General features: G+C 41.4%; 1 protein-coding gene across 1 annotated transcript in view; it reads right to left on the bottom strand.

Annotated features, from left to right (window-relative positions):
• The window catches only part of WDR44 (WD repeat domain 44), a 56,606-nt gene that overhangs the window by 1,226 nt on the left and 34,429 nt on the right, over positions 1-20,951 (bottom strand). The window contains exons 10-19 of the mRNA XM_065410903.1: positions 19,221-19,372; positions 15,383-15,521; positions 15,184-15,248; positions 13,709-13,822; positions 9,136-9,258; positions 8,210-8,401; positions 7,853-7,954; positions 4,090-4,205; positions 1,523-1,650; positions 416-547 (exon numbers count right to left, since the gene is read on the bottom strand). Of these exons, the coding sequence (XP_065266975.1) occupies positions 416-547; positions 1,523-1,650; positions 4,090-4,205; positions 7,853-7,954; positions 8,210-8,401; positions 9,136-9,258; positions 13,709-13,822; positions 15,184-15,248; positions 15,383-15,521; positions 19,221-19,372 (1,263 nt within the window). The remainder of the gene's footprint in view (positions 1-415; positions 548-1,522; positions 1,651-4,089; positions 4,206-7,852; positions 7,955-8,209; positions 8,402-9,135; positions 9,259-13,708; positions 13,823-15,183; positions 15,249-15,382; positions 15,522-19,220; positions 19,373-20,951) is intronic.

Raw genomic sequence — 20,951 nt, 5'->3', positions numbered from 1 at the left:
ACCTTGTCCTCTCCATATTCCCCATTTGTTATAGTCAGCAGCTGCCTCTTGTTATTTGCCAAGATCATAAGCTATCTTTGGGTGAGGGACAGTCTTTTTATTATGGGTTTGTACAGCCACCTACCACAATGGGGCCCCATTGTCCTCAGTCTGAATAGAAAAACAATGCATCTTCCTAATGGGGACTGGATGTCAGTGATATGTTCCATTTGCACATTTCTAAACAATTTCTACAGAGTAATAGTTGGGTATTTTTATATCTATTAAAGCAGCTCATTAAAAAAATGCCCATACGAACAGATGAACTACCATTTTCCTCAAGAACATTCTGACAAGTCATTTATACACTATGGATCAAATCTTGCCTCTGATCTTTTCGGCTGGTACCAAATACAGGTGGACATCAGCAACCTACCAGAAGGTATAGTGTCGGATGCTTCAGGATCATCTCCCTTGTTTTCAGCTTCTTGTTTTTCAGAGGTTTCCAATGATACCATCAAACTGGGGTTTGGGGCAAAAATTGCTGATGTGACAACGGCATTGTGTGCTAAAGAAAGAGGGGAAAATATATTTTAAGATAAATTCATTTCAAGAAACATCAATTTTCTAAAATACAGCATGTGTAAATACAGTAAAAAAACACCAAGAATTTCAGAGTCCCAAAGTAGCTTAATGTAAGCTGAACCAAGTCATCACCTGCATTCTCCGGGAATTCTGGGGCTAGGCAGGGAGTACTGTTGCCATCTTAAAAAAACTGAGGAAATAAAATGTCTCTGTAGGCACCCATCCCATTAAGATACACAATATGAATGATTGCCCAGACAGAATAAAATATATTCAAGAAACTCCTCTTACTTTAACTCCCCTCCCAACCTAGGTGTCGGGGTGGGGGTGGGGGGGAGAATGGGTGTTTTGCTGCTCTTACTTTCTTTAGATTGATGCCATGTTTTCTTATTTTAAGGAGTGGCAAGTTACAAAGCTTAGAGTTTAAGCAATTCATTTTGTTTTCAGAGTCAACTTGCTATTTCCATACAACAGAAACCCCTAGGATTTTAAATTAACTAGACACCAAGCAACACATTCTTCAGTGTTGATGTCCCTACAGTTCTACAACTGAGCGAATAGCTCTGCTGACCTGCATGAATTTATTATAGTGCATCTAGAAACCTAAGTCCAGACCCTGACTGAAGTTGGATTGACACTTATGGATTATTTGAAAATTTTAAATCCATCTCTTATCACGCCACTTATTCAGTTGTACTTAGTCAAATATTTTGAAGGATCTCTTCAGCTCTTCAAGTGAAAAGTTTCATTATGAGCAAAGCTAAAAAGTTATGTATTACACCTTGCTTCTATAAACTTAATGCTTGTTATATTAGGTTAATGAATCTGTGTGACTTTCCTTACAGTTTTTAATTGTTGCTGGCAAAAGTAAAAGCCAAAAGACATTAAAGACATTCAATCCCTAAAACTGTACAAGCTTAGATAAAAAACAAAATATATAAAAGATCAAGTAACTTACCTTTAATGCCTTCCCAGAAGTCATTACGATCTCTCCTTACTGAAGTAAACTTGCTTAAGTCATGGTAGGTGCTCCAGATATAAACATATTTATCTTCTGAGCCACTTACAATGTAAGTAAAATCATGGCTGAGAATACAAAAGAGAAAGACTTATTATTACCTTCATCTCGGACTCTTCCACTCAGCACACTGCATTGCTTTCCTTAAAAGGACATGAAATCGCAGAAAAGCATACACCTGCTGTTTAAAACTTAAAGAACATAAATCAGAAATTATTCCATTACCATATATAAAGCGAGTTACCAATCAAATCATAAGAAATACATCATATCAGCAGCTGGATTGTAACAAGTGATTAGATTCGGACACTAGAACAGTAAGGAACTAATGTAAGGAACTGTCAAAAAACAAGTTACAATCAAAGTAGCTCCTTTGTTTTAGTGGCAGCGCCACAGCCACTTAAAACAAGAAACCCCGAGTCTAAGGCCAGGTCTACCCTACAAACTTAAATGGATAGAACTACATCGCTTAGGAGTGTGAAAAATCCACCCCCTGAGCGACATGGTTATACCCACCTAACCCTGGTGTAGACAGCGCTACGTTGTGATGGGAGAGCTTCTCCTCTTGATGTAACTACTGCCCCTCGGGGAGGTGGATTAAGTACGCCAATGGGAGAAGCTCGCCCATTGGCATAGTAGTGGCTTCACTGCAGCTGTGCCACTGTAGCTTTTTAAGCGTAGACCTGCCCTGAAATCAGCAGTCCCCTCACCTTCGAGGCACTGTGACAGATATCTAGCCACCCTCCCGTGCGCAGAACGCTCCCCAACAGCTGACAATGGCAGCTGAAGAGAAATTACTCTTCTGCTGCTACTGCACCTGGAGGGGATTACACTAGCCTAGTGTAGCACATTCAGTGGGAGGAAAAATCACTCCTACAAAAGCACAGTCCTGTTTTTCTTCTGCTTCTGGCTGCAACCTGAAATAAGCCCCTTGCAAGAGACACAGTGACAGTGCAGCCTGTCATACAATATAGATATTCACGGTCTGTCTAAGAGACCAGTACCTAAAAGCACAATTTTTTGTGTATGAAAGTTTCCAAAAATTACAGACATTTGAGAAATAGTATGTGATCATATGATGACATAACAGTCTTTTTTAAGGCCCGGCTTGACAAAGCCCTGGCGGGGATGATTTAGTTGGGGATGGGTCCTGCTTTGAGCAGGGGGTTGGACTAGATGACCTCCTGAGGTCACTTCCAACCCTGATATTCTAGGATATACAAAATGGGCTCAGTCAAAGTAGTACATGCAATTCCTAACCTGAGTACTTAACTGTGCTACCCCTCTGTTCTTGTTGCAGTTTTGATTTTTAAATGTAAGCATATTTAAATGTCACACAATGTAGGGGTTTGTTAGCATAAACATCTCAGCTTTGGGAACTTCATTCATCCCCCTGCTGCCACCACCACAAGAGGACACCTATTATTTTTGTACACATGTGCACCTTTGACATAAGAAAAGAATCCCAGCGCAGATTTTGGGTTAAGCAGCTATTCAAGCCTACCCCCTTCTCAGGGATAAGAACATAAGAACGGCCAGACTACGTCAGACCAATGGTGCATCTAGCCCAGTATCCTGTCTTCCAACAGTGGCTGGTGCCAGATGCTTTAAGGGGAATGAACAGAACAGATCACCCATCAAGTGATCCATCCCTTGTCGTCTAATCCCAGCATCTGGCAGTCAGAGGCTTGGGCTGGGATGGGCTCTGCAACTTGCCTGGCCTGACTACCCTGTATGGTAAATGTAAAGAAGGCCCCCTTTCTTCTTCCTTCGAGCTCCCCAGTTTTTTTTAGCAGGAAACTGACACCTGCAGGCCTGAGCGGAGTTGGAAGCTCAAAGGAGCTTAATCAGAGAGAGTATATTATGCTTATTGGGCCAAATACTCCTCCCCTCACCAGTGCAATAGGAGGAGGGGGGACGAAAAGGAGAATTTCCCCCACCTGAGAAATGCAAGCAACTTGCTGATGGGTGCACCAATAGAGGTGATCAAGAGCCTTTTGCTTCCCTACAAGAGATGGGGAAGGAAGAACCAAGACATCAACAGCCACCAAGAGATTTTCTTCATTAAAGGAAGAACACCTCAGAGAGCCTCTCTTTCTCCTCACCACTGCAATGAACTATAGTACTTTTTCCAGCCCTAGAGTTTTCCTGGCTTCTGTGTGAGGCTTCTGGAGCCTGTGGCGTGCCAGCTGTGGAAGCAATTATGGGACATGACTCAAGAATTGGGAGTAATGGTGCAGATAAGGGAAGGAGATTAGCTTATTTACATGAGCTCTCTATCCCTAAGCACCTCTGCCACTCCTGCCTGCAGAGTGGGTTTGGATTCTCCCCTCCCCTACAACTCACTTGGGATTTCTAGCAAACCGGCATTCAAGCTGCTCCGTTTCATATTCGGTTACATACAGATATCCTCCAACAAGACTATTTTGTACATTACCCTTAACAGATTTCTAGGAGATTCACAAAGTGTATTGCTAGAACACATTCTACATATTTCCACTTCTTACCTGAAGCTGGCTTTAATTTGGCTGCTGCTGTTGACATAACCTTTGTATTTCATGGACAAGGACAAATCTCTTAGGTCATACAGTCTGATTCTGGAGTCATTGGATGTCACTAATATCTAGAAGTGAAATAAAAATGTTGCAAAGATTCAGAAACCGCTTTCCAATTTAAAATTAACAGAAAGGTAAATTATACGAAGCACAAACCTTTAATACAAACAATACAGCATACACAAAAGATCATCAGCTGATTCAAACCACAGCAGCAGAATTTCCAGGTACTTAAACAGATTGACACTTACTTTCCTTCTTGTCACCCACATTCATCCCAGAAGAACTGGTACAATGACATTTCCATATTTTTGGTCTTGTGTCAAACGGCACATACAGGACATCCCCACCCATGTTGGTTATGGACTGAGCCAAATACATTATTTTTATTACTAGATCACCGAAGAGTCCCAGTCATGGACCCCACTGTGCTAGGTGATGTACAAACACAGAACAGAAAGACAATCCCTGTGTCAAGGAGCTGACAATTGCAGTATAAAACAAGAGAACAGATGAACAGAGAGACCGAGCTGGGAATACAAGGAAACAGTGAGACAATATTGGTCAGTATGATAGGCAGCAGTCTCAGCATACCAGTGGCATAATTATTGTCAAGTTTTTTGTTGATCACGTCAAAGGAGAGTTTTAAGGAGGGATTTTATAGGAGGTTAATGAGGTAGCTTGGGTGACGTTTACAGGAATAAGAGGAATATTTACAGGAATGGCTCTTCCCAAAGTGTGACGGCCAACATGGGAGAAAGCACAAAGGTGCCTGATTGAAAATTTGAACAAGTGGGAGATGGAGGCTGGCATCCTGGGCTGATTGGAGGTGGGAGTCAACAGCTCCGTAGTGAATGAGAGAGAAGGTGAGGACTGACCATGAAGAGCCTTGAAAGTGAAGACAAGTAACTTATGTTTCATCAGCGAGGGAAAGGGGAGCCAGGGAAGCTATTTAAAGATAGGAGTGATATGGCCAAAGCAACGGACTAGGAAAATGGCCTTTAAACAGCATTCTGAATGGATATGAACAGGGCAAGATTGCATGTGTCAAGGCCAGAGAGAAGGATGCTGCGGTTATTGAGATGAGAGGCTGAGCAAGTGCTTTGGCTCCGCAGAGGAACAGGAAAGGCTGTATCTTAGAGATGATATGCAGGAATCTCTGCAAGATCTAGACAGCCTTGATGTGAGGACCCAGGGAGAACTGAGTCCAAGAGGGCAGCTGGGTTATGGGTCAGAGACAGGCAGAATGGTGCCACTGTCCATAGTGATTGAGAAAGGAGGCAGTGGGAGAGCCTGGGGGGGAGGCGATTCAGCGCTCTGCATTAACCACTGCATTAGCAACTGAGCAGGAGCATCTGCCCTGAGTTTCCTCTCACTATGCCACATGGCAGTTAGAAAGAAGTCCTTGAATGACATGAGCTCTCACAACAAGCCACGTTACTTCAGGTGGGGACTGGGTGTTCATCTAGTCCCTGTCTCTCAAGCTTATAAAGCATCCAAGTAATATGCCCAGATCTGGGAACCTTCAGGACATAGCGCAAGATGTATCTGTTTAATCTGGTTTCTTGCGGATTGGCATCAATAGGTAACTCAGTAGAATATTCTATTGCCTACCCCTTTGATATCTGTGAGGTATGCTGTTCACTCAAGTCACATGGTACTGTTTCTGCTACCTGATTGGAAAACCCAACTTCTATCAACAAGAGTTCTTGAACAAATCATTCAGGCTTTGACTGTCTCAAGAAAATGTGGGAGAGAATGACACCAAATTATTTATAAATAGGCCTAGAGAATTTAAGGAGTTTTTTTTTTAAAAAAAACTTTTCCTTTATTATTTTGCATAAGAGCAGTATATTGAGCTATTTGCATTGACTCCTGATTTCAGAAAATCAGGCTCCCACCTTACTGAAGGAGAGATTTATTGGCTGTTTAGTAGTATTCATATTTATTTTTTCTCGTCCCTTTCATGCGAAGTATAGACAAACTCCAATTAACCGAACCCTGGTTTTTAAATTCAGATATGTCCTTCACATCAAATCTTAATGTAGAAACACTTTTTTTATATTCAGATTATTCAAAGGTTAATTCTGGGATATTCGAATAACTGGGACTAACCTGTAAATAAATGAATGTGCATGTAGATATGCTCTCATCATTTTACAGGACATTAAAGCTGGCAAGTACACCTGCACACAGATTTAATATGTACTGAGGCTCAAAGGACATTGCATCACTTGGTAAGGGAGATTTTGGAAATTTGTTAGCTATTCTACAATAAGGACAAAGGGAGAGCTGTTCAGTAATCACGGTCTCGCAGAAGAGCACAGGTATATCATTCACACCACACAGCTGGAAGAACAGCAGTAACCCCAAATAAGACTGGCCCATTATTGACAACATAAGTAATTTAATGTTTTGGTTTTTTTGCACCTCCATTGTCACACTTCTTAAGATCAGGGATTTAAGTGCACATTTAAACAGGGAACATTAGAAAAGGTACATGGGAAAGCAACTACGCAAGAGAGGACAGAAGAAATTTCAACTCACTAGCACCTTCATATCATGATGGAAATAGAATAGGATCTGCCGTGTAGTAATAAGCCACAATGGGATGTTGCAAAAGTAGGTACCACTGGACAACTTGGGTGCATTGTGAAACAGAAGGGGTCAACTATTCAAGCAGTGCACAAAAATTGTGACAGTCCTTGGCGTGATTTATTGCTATATCATATGCTTATTGGGTTCCCTCATTTTGGTATTCATTTAATTGTATAAAGTTCAATTGAAGTAGGTATTACATATTGTATCCTTCAACTACAGGGGGAAGATATTTCCCGGTTGAAGGAGAAAAGAAAATAAAGGTTAGAAACATACCTCCCATGAGCAGGTCACTTTTAACATAATGGGCAGAGGGATTTCACCTATTTCCTCTAGGTGATAAGGTCCCACCCTCTGCTCTTTTGGAAGCTCAAGCACAGCTCATCACCAAAACCCCCCAGTTGATTAACCAGATGGGCCAGTGCTGCTTACAGCATTGGTATACGTCTAGAGTACAATCATGCAAGCAACAGAGCAGCAGGTGATAAATAGTTAAGCCAGAGCCAGGAGTTCACAATTCATAACATCAGAGCCTTGACAGAGCAGATGTTAGTGGCAGCTGAGAATTCTCTCATTTTAAGTTTAGTATGCGGTAGTGTAGGTTCTTTGATTCCTGATCATTTGTCCCTTATGACGACCAAGGGGACCCACTATGGAAACACCAAAGGTAACTTATTCCCTAAAATAGCAGCTTCTGAGTCGTGTTTAACAACTTTTCTAGGTAAATCGTATGAAATCACATGTAAATTCAGCAAAATTTCCAAAAATAAACCCAATTAATAGGAAACAAGTAAGACATACTAAAGGTCAGATATAAGCACTTCCTGGGGTAACCATCAGCAGCCAATTTCAGTATTTTAGACAGCTACAATATTTCCACTATTAATATTAAATATGGCATTTGTCTCTGCTGTGATTGTGGTACCATATTATCAACTGAACTACATCTTAGCAAATGTTTATATTGCAGCAGTGCCCAGAAACTATTATTCAAAAGTCAGTGGGGGCAGTGTGTGTCCAGGACTCTTAAATAGGCCCTGGGAAGAATACTGAGTATCTGAGACTAACACCTTGCTGAACATGCATGTGAAAGATTGCTTGGACTATATTACAGTACCTTATTTTCTCCAGGCAAAGGCTCAATGCCAGTAATTTTTCTTCCAACTCTGTTCCGTCCTCTGGTAGAACGCACATGTATCTGTGTATGGTACTTCAAGTGCTAGAGAGAAATTACACTGATTCTTAATTATTGGAAAGTATTAGATAAAACTGCAGGCAGCATAAATAAGTCTGCTAGAACTTGAAAAATAGTAACTGTTTAGAAAGCTTATATTTCTGTAAATGAATAGTAAAAAAAGGTTTTAAACTAAGTTATTTACCTAATATAATGTAAGTTAGAAGTGAAACTGTCCTATCAATAAATGGAAGCCATGGCTGTAATTAACAACTCAGTATACAAAACAGAAATTTTTACCTCTGTGTCATAGAAAATACATCTGCCATCATATGTGCCAATCACTGCATATTTGCCATTCTGACAGAAGTTTGCTGCTGTGATCAATTTTGTCTGCCCATCCACTTCATTCCATAATGCCACTTTTTTGTCAGGAATGTTCCAAAGTCGGAGTTTCCCATCCAATGAGCCACTTAAAAAGTACCTGTCATCCTAAAAGGGCAGATACAATAAGCTGTGGAGTAAAAGGATGTGTATGCACTGAAATACATACTGGAAACGCCATCCCCAGCCCCACCATTCTTCCCAAACAGGAATTCACTGATAAATCAATTAGTAGAATTAAGACCCAGACACTATTTGAAATATCATTTAATGTACAATGCACACCTCTATGTTTTTTTTTTTAATTTAGCAACATTATCAATGTCTTCTATCCAAAGATGGCCTAACTGTTCAAGAGTCACTCTGAGAGGTGCAATGTGTTACTTAGAGTTCTTTACTCTCTGATATACCCTGCTAAGGACGGATGTTTTTCTGGCTGGTTGGACACAGCTCCTTCCGGAGTCCATGATGAAGCTCATAAGTGGCTGGGATGGATTTTCAGAGAGTGCAGCACTGTGTTCCCGCTCCGTTGTCAACAGGATTTATTTTACAATCAAGTTAGCGAATGCAATACTAGCCATATATTAGCGGTCAGTGCAGACAAGAACAATTAATGTTCTATATCATGTCAGCCAGTCAACTGGGAATAGGGTTTAGCAATAACTAGTGTTCAGGACAGAATTTTAAGGACACAGGGAATATTTTCAAGAGGCACAAAGGGCATTCATGTGCCCAACTTTACAGAGACTCAATTTTTAAGTTTGACAGTTAATGAAAGGTGCCTAAATCCCCTTTCAAAAATATTCCCCTCTATTCATATTAAAGAGTATACAGCTACTTACTCTTGGATGGAAAGCTATTGCAGTGACAAAGTCTATATGCTGGAAACAGCAGAGACACTCTCTTCTGGATATGTGCCATAATCTGACTGTTTTATCCATTGAAGAAGAAAGCAAGAAGTAGTTCTGTGGAAGAAATTGCATGAAATAATTCAAAGATTTATCAAATATACTGGTACACAGCACAAATGCAGTTTGGTATATAATATTTCCTGCTCAGATTATAACATGGATTTCCAGGTAACAGCACTTCAGTAGAAACTCAGTATTAATTAAAAGCTTACCCGCCCCTTGCCCCAAAATGCTAATGCTCAAACACTATTATTTTAATATACCACCTTTTGGGGGGTGGGGAGTGGAGGGGCTGAAAAGACAATAGTTGTAGCAACTAGCTTACTAAATGGGGTAATTAGCAGAGGCACCTACCAACTACAATTATTTTCTTAAGTATCCTACAACATTTCTTGAAGAATTCTGAAAACCACTTAAAAACCATTTCTATATCATCCTCTGTTCCCCCCCCCTTTATTACCAGAAAAATTTGGATGAAAATTTTAGAGTTCATCTATTCCTGATTATTCCCCACCTTACAGTCAAGAACCATTCCCATTTATGACATCAAAATAACCTCCACAGAAACTAACTGTAAAGTTGCTGTTGCGGAAGAGGAATAATCAAGAAGAGCAAATTAACTCTTCAGGAATAAACTTTTCCTTTTCACGGAAATGGAAGAAAAATAATATTCTCTCTTTATAATATTTTCAGTTCATAAACAGAATAATTTTCACAACATTTGAAAGGTGCAGCCTGTAGGTTTTTAAGATTTTTTTAACAAACAAGATTATTGAGAGCAGGCATATAAGGTTTCATCCTTTATAAATTTCACACTTCAAGACTAGAATGATACCAAGTGAAGTTGTTTACAAACTCCCACAAGACCACTTAATCATTTCCTCCTATCATGCTTAACAGTTGATCTTTTCATAAAAATGAAATTTTCACCCAAAATACTTATTGATTGTGCACTGATTTAGGTAGAATTTATTTTTTAAAATAGGAAAAAATATCAATGAAAGTGGCAATGAAATGGTTATAACAATTAGTTCTTAAAAAAGTATATGAAAAAAACAAAAAAGCATGGGTAGAAGAAAAACTCCAGGGTGAGGGCAGAGAGGCTACCGCCTGGTCTCCTTTGGCCAGATGTCTGCATTCCTAAGAGGTTGCTCTGTTATTTATTTCAGTATAGAGAACTCAAGTAAAGTATATCTCCTCAATATATGGTTCACTCTATATGCATCCGAAGAAGTGGGTTGTAGCCCACGAAAGCTTATGCTCTAATAAATTTGTTAGTCTCTAAGGTGCCACAAGTACTCCTGTTATTTTTGCGGATACAGACTAACACGGCTGCTACTCTGAAACCTGTCAAGTAAAGTAAATTTGGTTTTAAAATGTGATACAAAACTGAAGGTAGGATGATTTTCTCATTTTAACTGCAGATATACAGCAGTGGCTTCAAGGACTATACAATTTGCACGAGAACAGTGGAATGTACTGATGACCAAAATAGCAATGCAGGAACTAGAAACCACAGAATAGATAAGTGGAAATTCCCCTTCCCTCTCCTCTCCAATTCAGAGTTTTTCAGAGTTATTTCAGTACTGAATACAGATCACTTAGTTCTATTTAGGGCCTTTTTTTTCAGCTGAAAATTCTGTTTAATCTTTTAGTTCTTACTTGTGCATTCTGAGAAGGACAAAGACAGTAAAGGAATATTTTTTTATTGGACCAACTTCTGTTGGTGGGAGACAAGCTTTCGAGCTTACACAGAGTTCTTCTAGTATGGGAAATGTACAAGGTGGAACAGATTGTTTAGCATAAGTAGTTAACACATATTTCAATGGACCATTCAAGGCGAAGTGGCTAGTTAACACCTCTCCATTCATAAGGGGGAAAAGGAAAAAAAGCTGGGGGGGGGGGTTTAAGTGGGATACAGATTGTTGTAATGAGCCATAAATCCAGTGTCTCTATTCAGTCCATGATTTTTAGTATCTAGCAAAGTTATGAATTGAAGCTCCCAGTGTCATCTTTAGGTGTTGAGCAAGTTACCTTTGAGGATGAGGACAGAGAAGTCAGATACAGAATGATTACTTTATGAAGAGTTCACCCACAGATATTGTGTTTGTCTTATTTTTCAGTATCAGCTCATTCGAGAGTGTAGCGATTTCACCCACACAGGAGTTATTGGGGCATTTAGTGCACTGGATGAAGTACATCACATGTTGTGATAGGCGTGTGTAGGATCCATGGATCTCGAAAGGTGTGCTGTGAGGGGTGTTGATCATCAGAGCAGTGGAGATATGTCTACAGGTTTTGCATCTGTTGTTGTGGCAGGGTCTGGTGCCTCTTTGAGTTGGTGTGGCCTGCTCTGTGGGAAGCCTTCTTGTAATTATGAGCTTGGAGAGGCTGGGGGGTTGTTTAAAGGCCAGAAGAGGGGATTCAAAAAAGATTTCTTTCCGGATGGGGTACCAATCAAATGGAGGGTGTCATTGTTTGATACCCCCTGTATGGGTTCCACCATGGGGTAGTGGGGACAACTAGGGGTGTGTGGTTGGAGCGGGGTTTATTTCTGTACTGAAGTAGGTTCTCTCGGGGCATTTGGGTGGCCTGTTCCATGATGATCTACACTTCTCTGGTAGAGTGTCCTTGTTTGGTGAAGGCAGTTTTAAATGTGTTAAGGTGTATATTCCAGACTTTCTCCTGGAAGACTATTCTGTGGTATCTGAGTGCCTGACAGTAAATAACAGATTTCTTAGTTTGTTTGGGGGTGGTTACTGGATCTGTGAAGGTAGGTGTGGTAATCCGTGGGTTCCCTGTATATGGTTGTCTGTAGGGGGATTCCACTGTTGAAGTGGATTGTGGCATCCAGGAAGCTGATGCTAGTGTGGGTGTGTTCTAGAAAGTTTAATGGATGGCTAGTGGTGGCTGAAGTTGTGGTGGAAATTTATGAGGGAGCTCAAGTCGTCTGTCCAGAGGATGAAAATGTCTTTGATGTATCTCAGGTATATTACTGGTTTCATGGTGCATTTGTCTAGAAATTCTTCAAGGTGGGCCATGAAGAGGTTGATATACGGGGAAGTCATCCTAGTAACCATGACTTCTTCCCATGGTTTGAATAAAGTGTTTGTTGTTAAAGATGAAATGGTTATGGGTGAAGATGAAATGGATGAATTTGGCGATGTGTTTTGGGTGGATATCTGAGGGTTGTCCATTATCTTGTAAATATATTCTGAGGGAGATTGTTAATTTGCAGAGTTTTTGGAAGAAGTCAAGTTTTGTCCTGGAGGAAGCTGGCCCTTTGGGTGGTGAGTGGTTTGAGGACAGTTTCTATGAGTCCTGATATTCCTTCAGTAAGAGTGCTGTGGCCAAATATGATGGGTCTGCCTGGGTTCCCTTGTTTGCGTATCTTGGGAAGATCCCTCAGGTGTGTTCTGTATCAGGTACTGAATGTATACTACTTTGATTTTAATATAGACCCTTAATTGAGTAAGAAATGTAATGGCCTCCAGAAATTAAGGTGTTTAATTTGATAATAGTAAATTTAAAATCTTGATTTCTGAATCTTTATAATCTAAATTGCTTCCAGACAATCCAATAAAAAGTTTTCCCCGTTTCCATATTTATTAACAACTGCGTTGGAACACCTGTACTTATGCTGGTGAGCCCTTACACACACGAGTAGCCCCAGGGTGAGTAAGTTCTCATCAACACAAGTCAGTAGGGTTGCACAATTAGCTGCAAGAATTTAAAAATTTTTTTTTTTATTGGCTGTTTAATTCAACCACTCATTCAACCAGTACCAGTCAACCTCTGAAACAAAGTAACCATCATTCCTGCCTCCTCTCTGTGTAGCTTAAGTTCTTCAGTGAATGGTCAAAAAGGTGTGAAGTAACCAGTTTTCTTCTTCTGTTAAAAAATAGGGGAGACGGAAGAAGAGCAACATTTTCAGATAATCAAACTGCAGCCAGTAGTGGCAGGACGTTACGTAATCATATGAAAGATGGAAAGCCACAAATGGACTCCACTTCCTGCCAATACAGACGGAGCCATAATAGAATAGTTAAAAGGGTGCAATAAAAAGCTCTTCACAGAGCAGCAGCCAAGATCACATTTTAGATACAACACAGACAGCACAGCTCGAACTCACAGAGATGGCTAATCTGAAGGTATTGAATATTCTGCAGTCAGATCCTCAACTAGAGTAAACCAGCACAGCTTCACTGAATCCAATGACACTATGCCATTTACACCAGCTCAGAATCTGGCCCCCTAAAAACTGCAGCGGAGCTAGAATGAGAGATAATGTTCTTATGCTGGATACTCTACGAGAGACAAGAGGAAACCAGCTACGAAGTGTTTTAGATATTTATCAGCCAATTCACGGATGGGCTGTGCCTATATCCATAGACTAATCATCAGTCGTTTCACTGGTTAGATATAAATTGCCAAGAAAAGGAACACAGCAAAACATGGGGGGAAATGGGAAAGTTCTGTATAGTCTGCACAAAAGCTGTCTTACTTTAGACCATGAGAGATCAAGGAGATCTGCTGTATGACCTTTGTATTTGCAAAATGGCCGCTGCCGAAATGGTGCATTTTTATCATCAGGGTCTTCATCAGCTCCACTGCAAACCTATCAAATATCAATATCTCAAAATCAATCAATGCAACAGAAAAAAAAACACGGTAACAGAACACATTGTTACTGGTTTCTGATATGCAGATGTGCCACAGATATCTGAGCACAGATATGAAACCTAAGTACCAAGTATTAGAGAAATAAATGATTCATGTCAGTTATTTGAACATTCAAAATAAATTACATGGTGCTGTAAGCAGTGTACTGAGTTTACAACTACACTGTTCTAAAAGCACTAAGTTCTGCCATACATCTCGAATTTTTAATGCTTATTGTACTTAACTGATTTGAATAGATTAAAATAACATTGTCTAAATACATACTGCATATTTAAGACAGGTCAATTCTCTGATTTATTGGCTAAGCAGTATTCAGTGTATGTAACTGTATAAATAAATGAAACAGAATATGTATGCACACATCTATTATAAACATACACCATTCTTAAAACTTCCCTTGTGTTTTTTGTCCCGTCCCCCCCCATACACACACACAAAAATACCCCCCAAACCTCCACACCAATCCGTGAGAATGAAGGGTGCAAGTTAGTCACGGATTCCGTGACTTTCTGGTACCTCCGTGAATTCTGCAGCGGACGGTGCAGCTGACCCCAGGGCTACCCAGGGAGCTGGGGCGGCCCCCGAAGCCAGCCGCACTGGAGTGGCCCCGGGGCCAGCTGCTCAGGCCGTCCACCCACAGAGCAACAGCGGGGCCCTGGGATCCTCCCCAAAGCACCTAAGATTTAGTCATGGGTATTTATAGTACAAATCACGGACAGGTCACGGGCCACGAGTTTTTGTTTATTGCCTACGACCTGTCCATAACTATTACTAAAAATGCCCATGACTAAATCTTAGCCTTAGTGAGAATAAAGGATACAGTGTCAGACTCATTTTTAAATAAAGTTGTGAAAGAAATTGCCAGGTGAGGAAATTCAAAGTTATCTGTATTTAATTACTTCCAGCATTCAGCTCAAAGACCCACTGAGGGATTAGCTTTAATTAATAACATCAAAATGAAGATGTGCAGACTGTAACAAGTTATCTAGTTTTGCTCTATTTTATTATTTGCCCGTATCACATGCACACATTGACTAAACATCTTCAATCAGATCTTCGTTTTTGACTGAGTGAATAAATGTTTGAGTCATATCACACGAGAGCCAAGCCTGCATTTATTGAGGGGAAACTCCCTCAGAAGACAATGTAGAATTAGATTGAAGAATTGAGACTTCAGAGTTTGAACTCCTCCAGAGCTGGGGCATACTTTTTGGATTAAAGCAGTGCAAATCTATAGCATTACAGAAACAGGGAATACATTGTTTAAAAGACTCCTACGCTATCTGGTACACATACCCCTGCCTCAGTATCAGACTTGGAAGAATTCAGGCTCTCTTGAGAAGGGGAAGGAGACACACGACCTAGAACAAAGATTAAAACCCAGAAAGTTAGAAACTATTTAAGTAGAACTTTTTTTTAAAAAATACAAGAAAAACTCTAGATAGTTCTAGAATTTCTAATGCCCTTAAAGTACCAGTGAGATATGGAGAGGTACCTTCTGTATTGTATTTCAGTCGCATGTTATTGAAATAGTCAAAAGCATTCTTTAAAACCCATATTCTCACTACATTGTCCTGTCCAGCTGATGCAAGTAATCGTCCACAGTGAGAAAATTTCATTGTCCAAACAGCACCCTGTCAAAATAAGAGTTCACAATAAACAAAGTAAGTACCTTTTTCCATTCCAGAACCATTAACTAGCATATTAATTGGCATATACATACACCACCATGTTAAAAGAACATTTTATTAAGATTGTGAAGCTAAGCACCAAAAAGTTAGGAAATGCCAGAATGAAGGTTGCCTGTGCAATCTGAATTTGTTCCCCCCTGAGCTCATACATTATGATACTATGATAATTTCATCATCACATACTACTTTTTACAAAGGACCCCTGCTTCATTCAGTGCACAGGATAGACAGCGTTCACTTGAAGTGCAGCTATTCAATATGTGGCCCCATGCCTTATTTACTGCACACTATTCAAACCCTGCGAGGAAGACAGAATTAACAACTTCTCATCAGCTTGTCTATAGCACTCACCACTCTATCAGAGTGCTTCACAAACACTAGTGAATTATGTTCTACCCTTGTGAGATGAGTGGTTATTATAATACACATTTCGCAGAGGCACAGAGATTAAGGTCAAAAGTATCCACTGATTCTGGGTGTCCAATTTGAGATAACTACCACTTGATTTTTCAGAATATTTAGTGTTATACAGCACTCGATATGTTCAAAGCACAGCTCCTATTGGCTCAGCACTTCTGCGAATCAGACCCCTAGGCCTCAAGTCAGGCACCCAGAAAATGCAGATTACACAATTAGTGACCCTCTGTGAAAAGTCTAGTTTAAGTGACTTGACTTGCACCACACAGGAACTCTGACAGAGGCAGGGATAGAATCCAGTTCTCGAGGGCACCATTCAACTGCCTTATAAGTCCTTCCTTTCGCTTTCTGCAGTCCCCTGCCGTGTGCACTACACCTCTGTAACAAATGAAGCAAAGGTCTTGGAGACAACAACCTCCTTCACTACACAACCCTGATTCATCTCCAGAGCAGTTCCATCCTGTGCACTACATGAGGCAGGGGTCCTGCAGAGAAAAAAATAGTATGTGGTCACAATTCGTGACTATCATAATGCATGCGCACAAGGGGGCTGAATTAAGGTTGGGGAGGCAACCTTAATTCTGACATTTTATAACTTTTGAGGCTTGACTTTGCAATCTTAATATTCTTGTTACATAGTTTGCATGTAATTTCCCTAGGTTTTTAAAAAAGTAAACTGAGAAAACAAATTCCATCATGTGGCACCTTATTGACATCCACATGGCTCATCAGCAGGTCTGGAACCTTTAGATCCACTGCACAGACTTCTGCCACTTGAGCTAATGGAGTAACTGAGAACAAAGTAGGTTCTCATCCTTTGGGTGAATGAGCGCTGCAGGGGACTCAGACACACACTTTGTCAGTGGGTTTCACAGACATTTGCTGACAGCAGAGGCCTGGTGAGACTTGGGAATTGTGGGTTCCATGCCAAACTCCAGAGAGGGGGCTGTTGTAGTGGGCAGATTCTTCTTCTGCCCATTCCACACCCAAGATCGATCTCCTCTGTACGACCTCCTCCCCACCCCAGGCTCCTCATCACAATCCCATTGTCCTCATCTAACGAGTCCCACTCCACTCCTGAGCCTTCTTGTCCCAGTCCCAAGCTCCTTACCCAGTAAATCCAACTTTCACCCCTCCAGACTCCCTGTTCCCCATCTCAGCCATACCCAGTTCTGCCTACATTCCCCCAGCGCCTTCTCTCCAGTCTCTTTACACAGCCAGTTACAGGCTCCCCTCATCCCCCTGCTGCCAGTCCCAGTCTCCTTGCTCTGCCAGACCCCAGTCTCCCTCACCTTCCTGCCAGCCTCCAGTCTCAGGCTCAGTCTTTAAGGCCTCCTGCTCATCACAGGCCACAGAACCTCACCTATCTACTCCCATAACCTCTGGCTCAGTTACTGAAGTCCTCAGATTTAAATACTTCAAGTTACAGAGAATCCACCATTTACTCTAGTTCAAACCAGCAAGTGACCCGTAACCCATGCTTCAGAGGAAGGCGAAAAATGCCCAAGTTCTCTGCCAATCTGATCTAAGGGAAAATTTCTTCCCGACCCAATATGGTGATCAGTTTGACTCTGAGCATGTGGGTGAGACACCTGGAAAAGAATTCTCTATAGTAAATCAGAGCCCTCCCCATCTAGTGCTCCATTTCCAGCTGTTGGAGATATTTGCTAATAGCAGTCATGGATGGGCCATATGACACTGTAGGCAACCTCATCATACCATCCCCTCCACAAAATTATCAAGCTCAGTCTTAAAACAAGTTAGGTTATTTGTCCCCACTACTCCTCTTGGAAGGCTGTTCCAGAACTTCATTCCTCTGATGGATAGAAACGTTTGTTTAATTTCAAACCTAAACTTTTTGATGGCCAGTTTATAACCATTTGTCCTTGTGCCAACACTGGCCCATAATTTAAATAACTCCTCTCCCTGCCTGGTGTTTATCCCTCTGATGTATTTATAGAAAGCAATCCCATCTCCCCCCTCAGTCTTCATTTTGTTAGACTAAACAAACCAAGCTCCTCTAGTCTCCTCTCGTAAGGTAGGTTCTCCATTCCTCAGATCATCCTACTAGCCCTTCTCTGCACCTGTTCCCAATCTATTCTTCCCTGCCACAGTCAAGATTTTCTCTTCTCTGCATCTGAATCAGGCAGCTTCCTCCTCCACGCTGCCTGGATGTCTGTCTACAGTGAGAGGTCACTGAAAGCACAGCCAGACAAGTTCCCTGCTCAGTTCTAGTGCCCAGGTCCAACCCTGGTCTGCAACAGTCCAGAGCTACAATTATAAGGAAATTTCTGCTCAACCTTTGGCTGGAACATGCCGAGTGCGGAGGACATCTTTGGGGAACTTAGCTGAGAAGCGCTAGCAAATCTCTTCTCAACATGTGCAAATTGCAAGTTTTCAAAAGCTTGTAACTTGGCCAAATTTGGGTGGATTTTCACAGGGATAGCAAAAGGCACATCCCCATACCGGCTGAATTTAAAGTCCCTGCTCCAAAACATAGGGTGCCAGAGCTTCTCAAAATTAAAAAAGGTCAACATTTTAACATGGATAAAACATATTTCCCTAGTAGCTTTCTAGGAAACTGCCCAACCATTTTGCCTGAAATTTTCTAAAGAAAAAGCCAGCCTGATAGAGACACCCAGCATAGAAAATTTCAGCCCAAACAGTTAAAGTTTGGCAAAGTTATAAGCTACTGAAAAAAAGATCTTTAAAAGGGAAGAGCTGGGCAATCATTATGCTGTAATACGCACACGTGACGAACCAGGCCAATACCAGTGCATTGCAATGCCAGGGTGAAGACTTAATTCAGTGGCACTCAAACAGAACACTGACCTTAGGCATGAAGGCTCTCCAGGAAGGCTGGAAAAGGAAGGAGGGAGATTCTTGCCTTCCAGTTCCCACAAGAACACTCAAATCAAGAATATGAGAAAGCAGCATAATACTCTAACTGGAGGAATGGCACTGCATTAGCTGCTGCATATATACGGCTACATCCTGCAAAAAAGCTCCTTGGGGGGGTGGGGGGTTAGGAATGAGTCCAGACAAATTTATTTGCAGAATCTCACCCACAGATAAGACAGAAGGAATGAGTCTTAATGGCTCTGTCTCCCTACTCTGTTTCATAATCTGAAGATACACTTGGATTTCACACTGACCACACGCAGCAAGCAGAAGTATTCTCTTCATTTACATCAAAGTGGAATTTGACATAAAAAATAAACTTACCATGTGTTCACCACTGAGATCCTGAACTACTTTTATTTGTTCAAAGTCATAAGGTCCCTTGAAGCCATGTGCTGCTTTGAATTTAACTGGCCTTGTATATGGCATTCCTTCATCATCACTTGAAGAGGGATCATCCTGGTCAGTATGGAACACTAAGCAGAACACAACACAACTGTGTACATTAGATAGCATTGATCCCTACAATGTGCATTTCTCAATCATTTTTCTTGGAACAGAAGATTATTTTGGTTTTGAATTAACTGTGATTCTTTTAGTAATGAGTTCTGATGATCTTACAAACTGGACAAGGTTGTTACTGCATTAGCACGTCTAAATCTAATCTGAAAGGAAGGACACTGATCTGCTTACACTGCTGAAGACCCCCTTGATCAGAGTACAGTAACTCCCCACTTAACGCTGTAGTTATGTTCCTGAAAAATGCTATTTTAAGCGAAACCATGTTAAGCAAATCCAATTTCCCATAAGAATTAATGTAAAGAGTAGGGGGTTAGGTTCCAGGGAAATTTTTTTCCGCTAGACAAAAGACTATATTTTATTTATTTTTATATATAGATATAGATATAGATATATATACACACACACACACACACACACACACACAGAGAGTATAAGTTTTAAACAAACAATTTAATTATGTACACAGCAATGATTGTGAAGCTTGGTTGAGGTGGTGGAGTCAGGGTGGAAGAGGGAGGGATATTTCCCAGGGAATGTCTTACTGCTAAATGATGAACTAGCACTCGGCTGAGCCCTCAAGGGTTAACACGTTGTTGTTAATGTAGCCTCACACCCTACAAGGCAGCACGAATGGAGGAAGGAGACAGCATGGCAGTGGCAGCAAACATTCCCTGCGGAAACTGAAAGTGATGCTGAACCCATGCTATCCCAGTGGAGTGCACCACTCCCTCCACTTTCCAAGGTGGGTGGGTGGGTGGGTGGGTGGGTGTGGGTGAGAGAGAGAGACACGCATTGCTCCTTTAAGCACACTGACCCCACTAAGTACAGTGCCTTTGTATCTAGATGAGCAAGTTGAGACAGCAGCTGCTGCCAGCAAGCTCCCTCCATCCTGAGCCCTGTCGTGTGTCCCCCCGCTCTGTGGAGATGGGGTACAGGAGCGGGGGACACCCTGACATTAGCACCCCTCTTCCCCTCCCCCCCCGCACAGCAAGCAGGAGGCTCCCGGGAGCAGCTCCAAGGCAGGGGTCAGGAGCAGCACATGGCAGTGGGGGGAGGGACAGCTGAACTGCCGGCAATTGATAGCCTCCTGGGCAGCTGCCACACAGGGAACTTGGGGGAGCTGATAGGGGGGCTGCTGGCCCACCCTGGTTCCAAGCCCCCACCAGCTAGCTGCAACGGGCTGCTCATTCTGCAAGCAGTGAACAAAGCAGGCGGCTGCCAAACAACGTTATAAGGGAGCATTACACAACTTTAAACGAGCATGTTCCTTAATTGATCAGCAACATAACAACGTTAACTAGGACGACGTTCAGTGAGGAGTTACTGTAAGCTCATTAATTAGTTCATTGCATTGATGGAAATGATCATGCCACCGCCTCTGTTAACCGGAGTAGAGATTCCCCCAGACACTTCAGTCAAAACACAGGCTTAGATTAAAATATTAAATAAGTTTATTAACTAGAGAAAGCTATATTTTAAGTGATAATGGCATAAAAGTCAGAACTGGTTACAAAAGGAAATAAAATGATAAAA

Source organism: Emys orbicularis, chromosome 9, assembly GCF_028017835.1.
Source record: "Emys orbicularis isolate rEmyOrb1 chromosome 9, rEmyOrb1.hap1, whole genome shotgun sequence".
Lineage (NCBI taxonomy): Eukaryota > Metazoa > Chordata > Testudines > Emydidae > Emys > Emys orbicularis.
The sequence above is the reverse complement of the archived record's forward strand: the minus strand, read 5'-3'. Positions and strand labels throughout refer to the sequence as shown.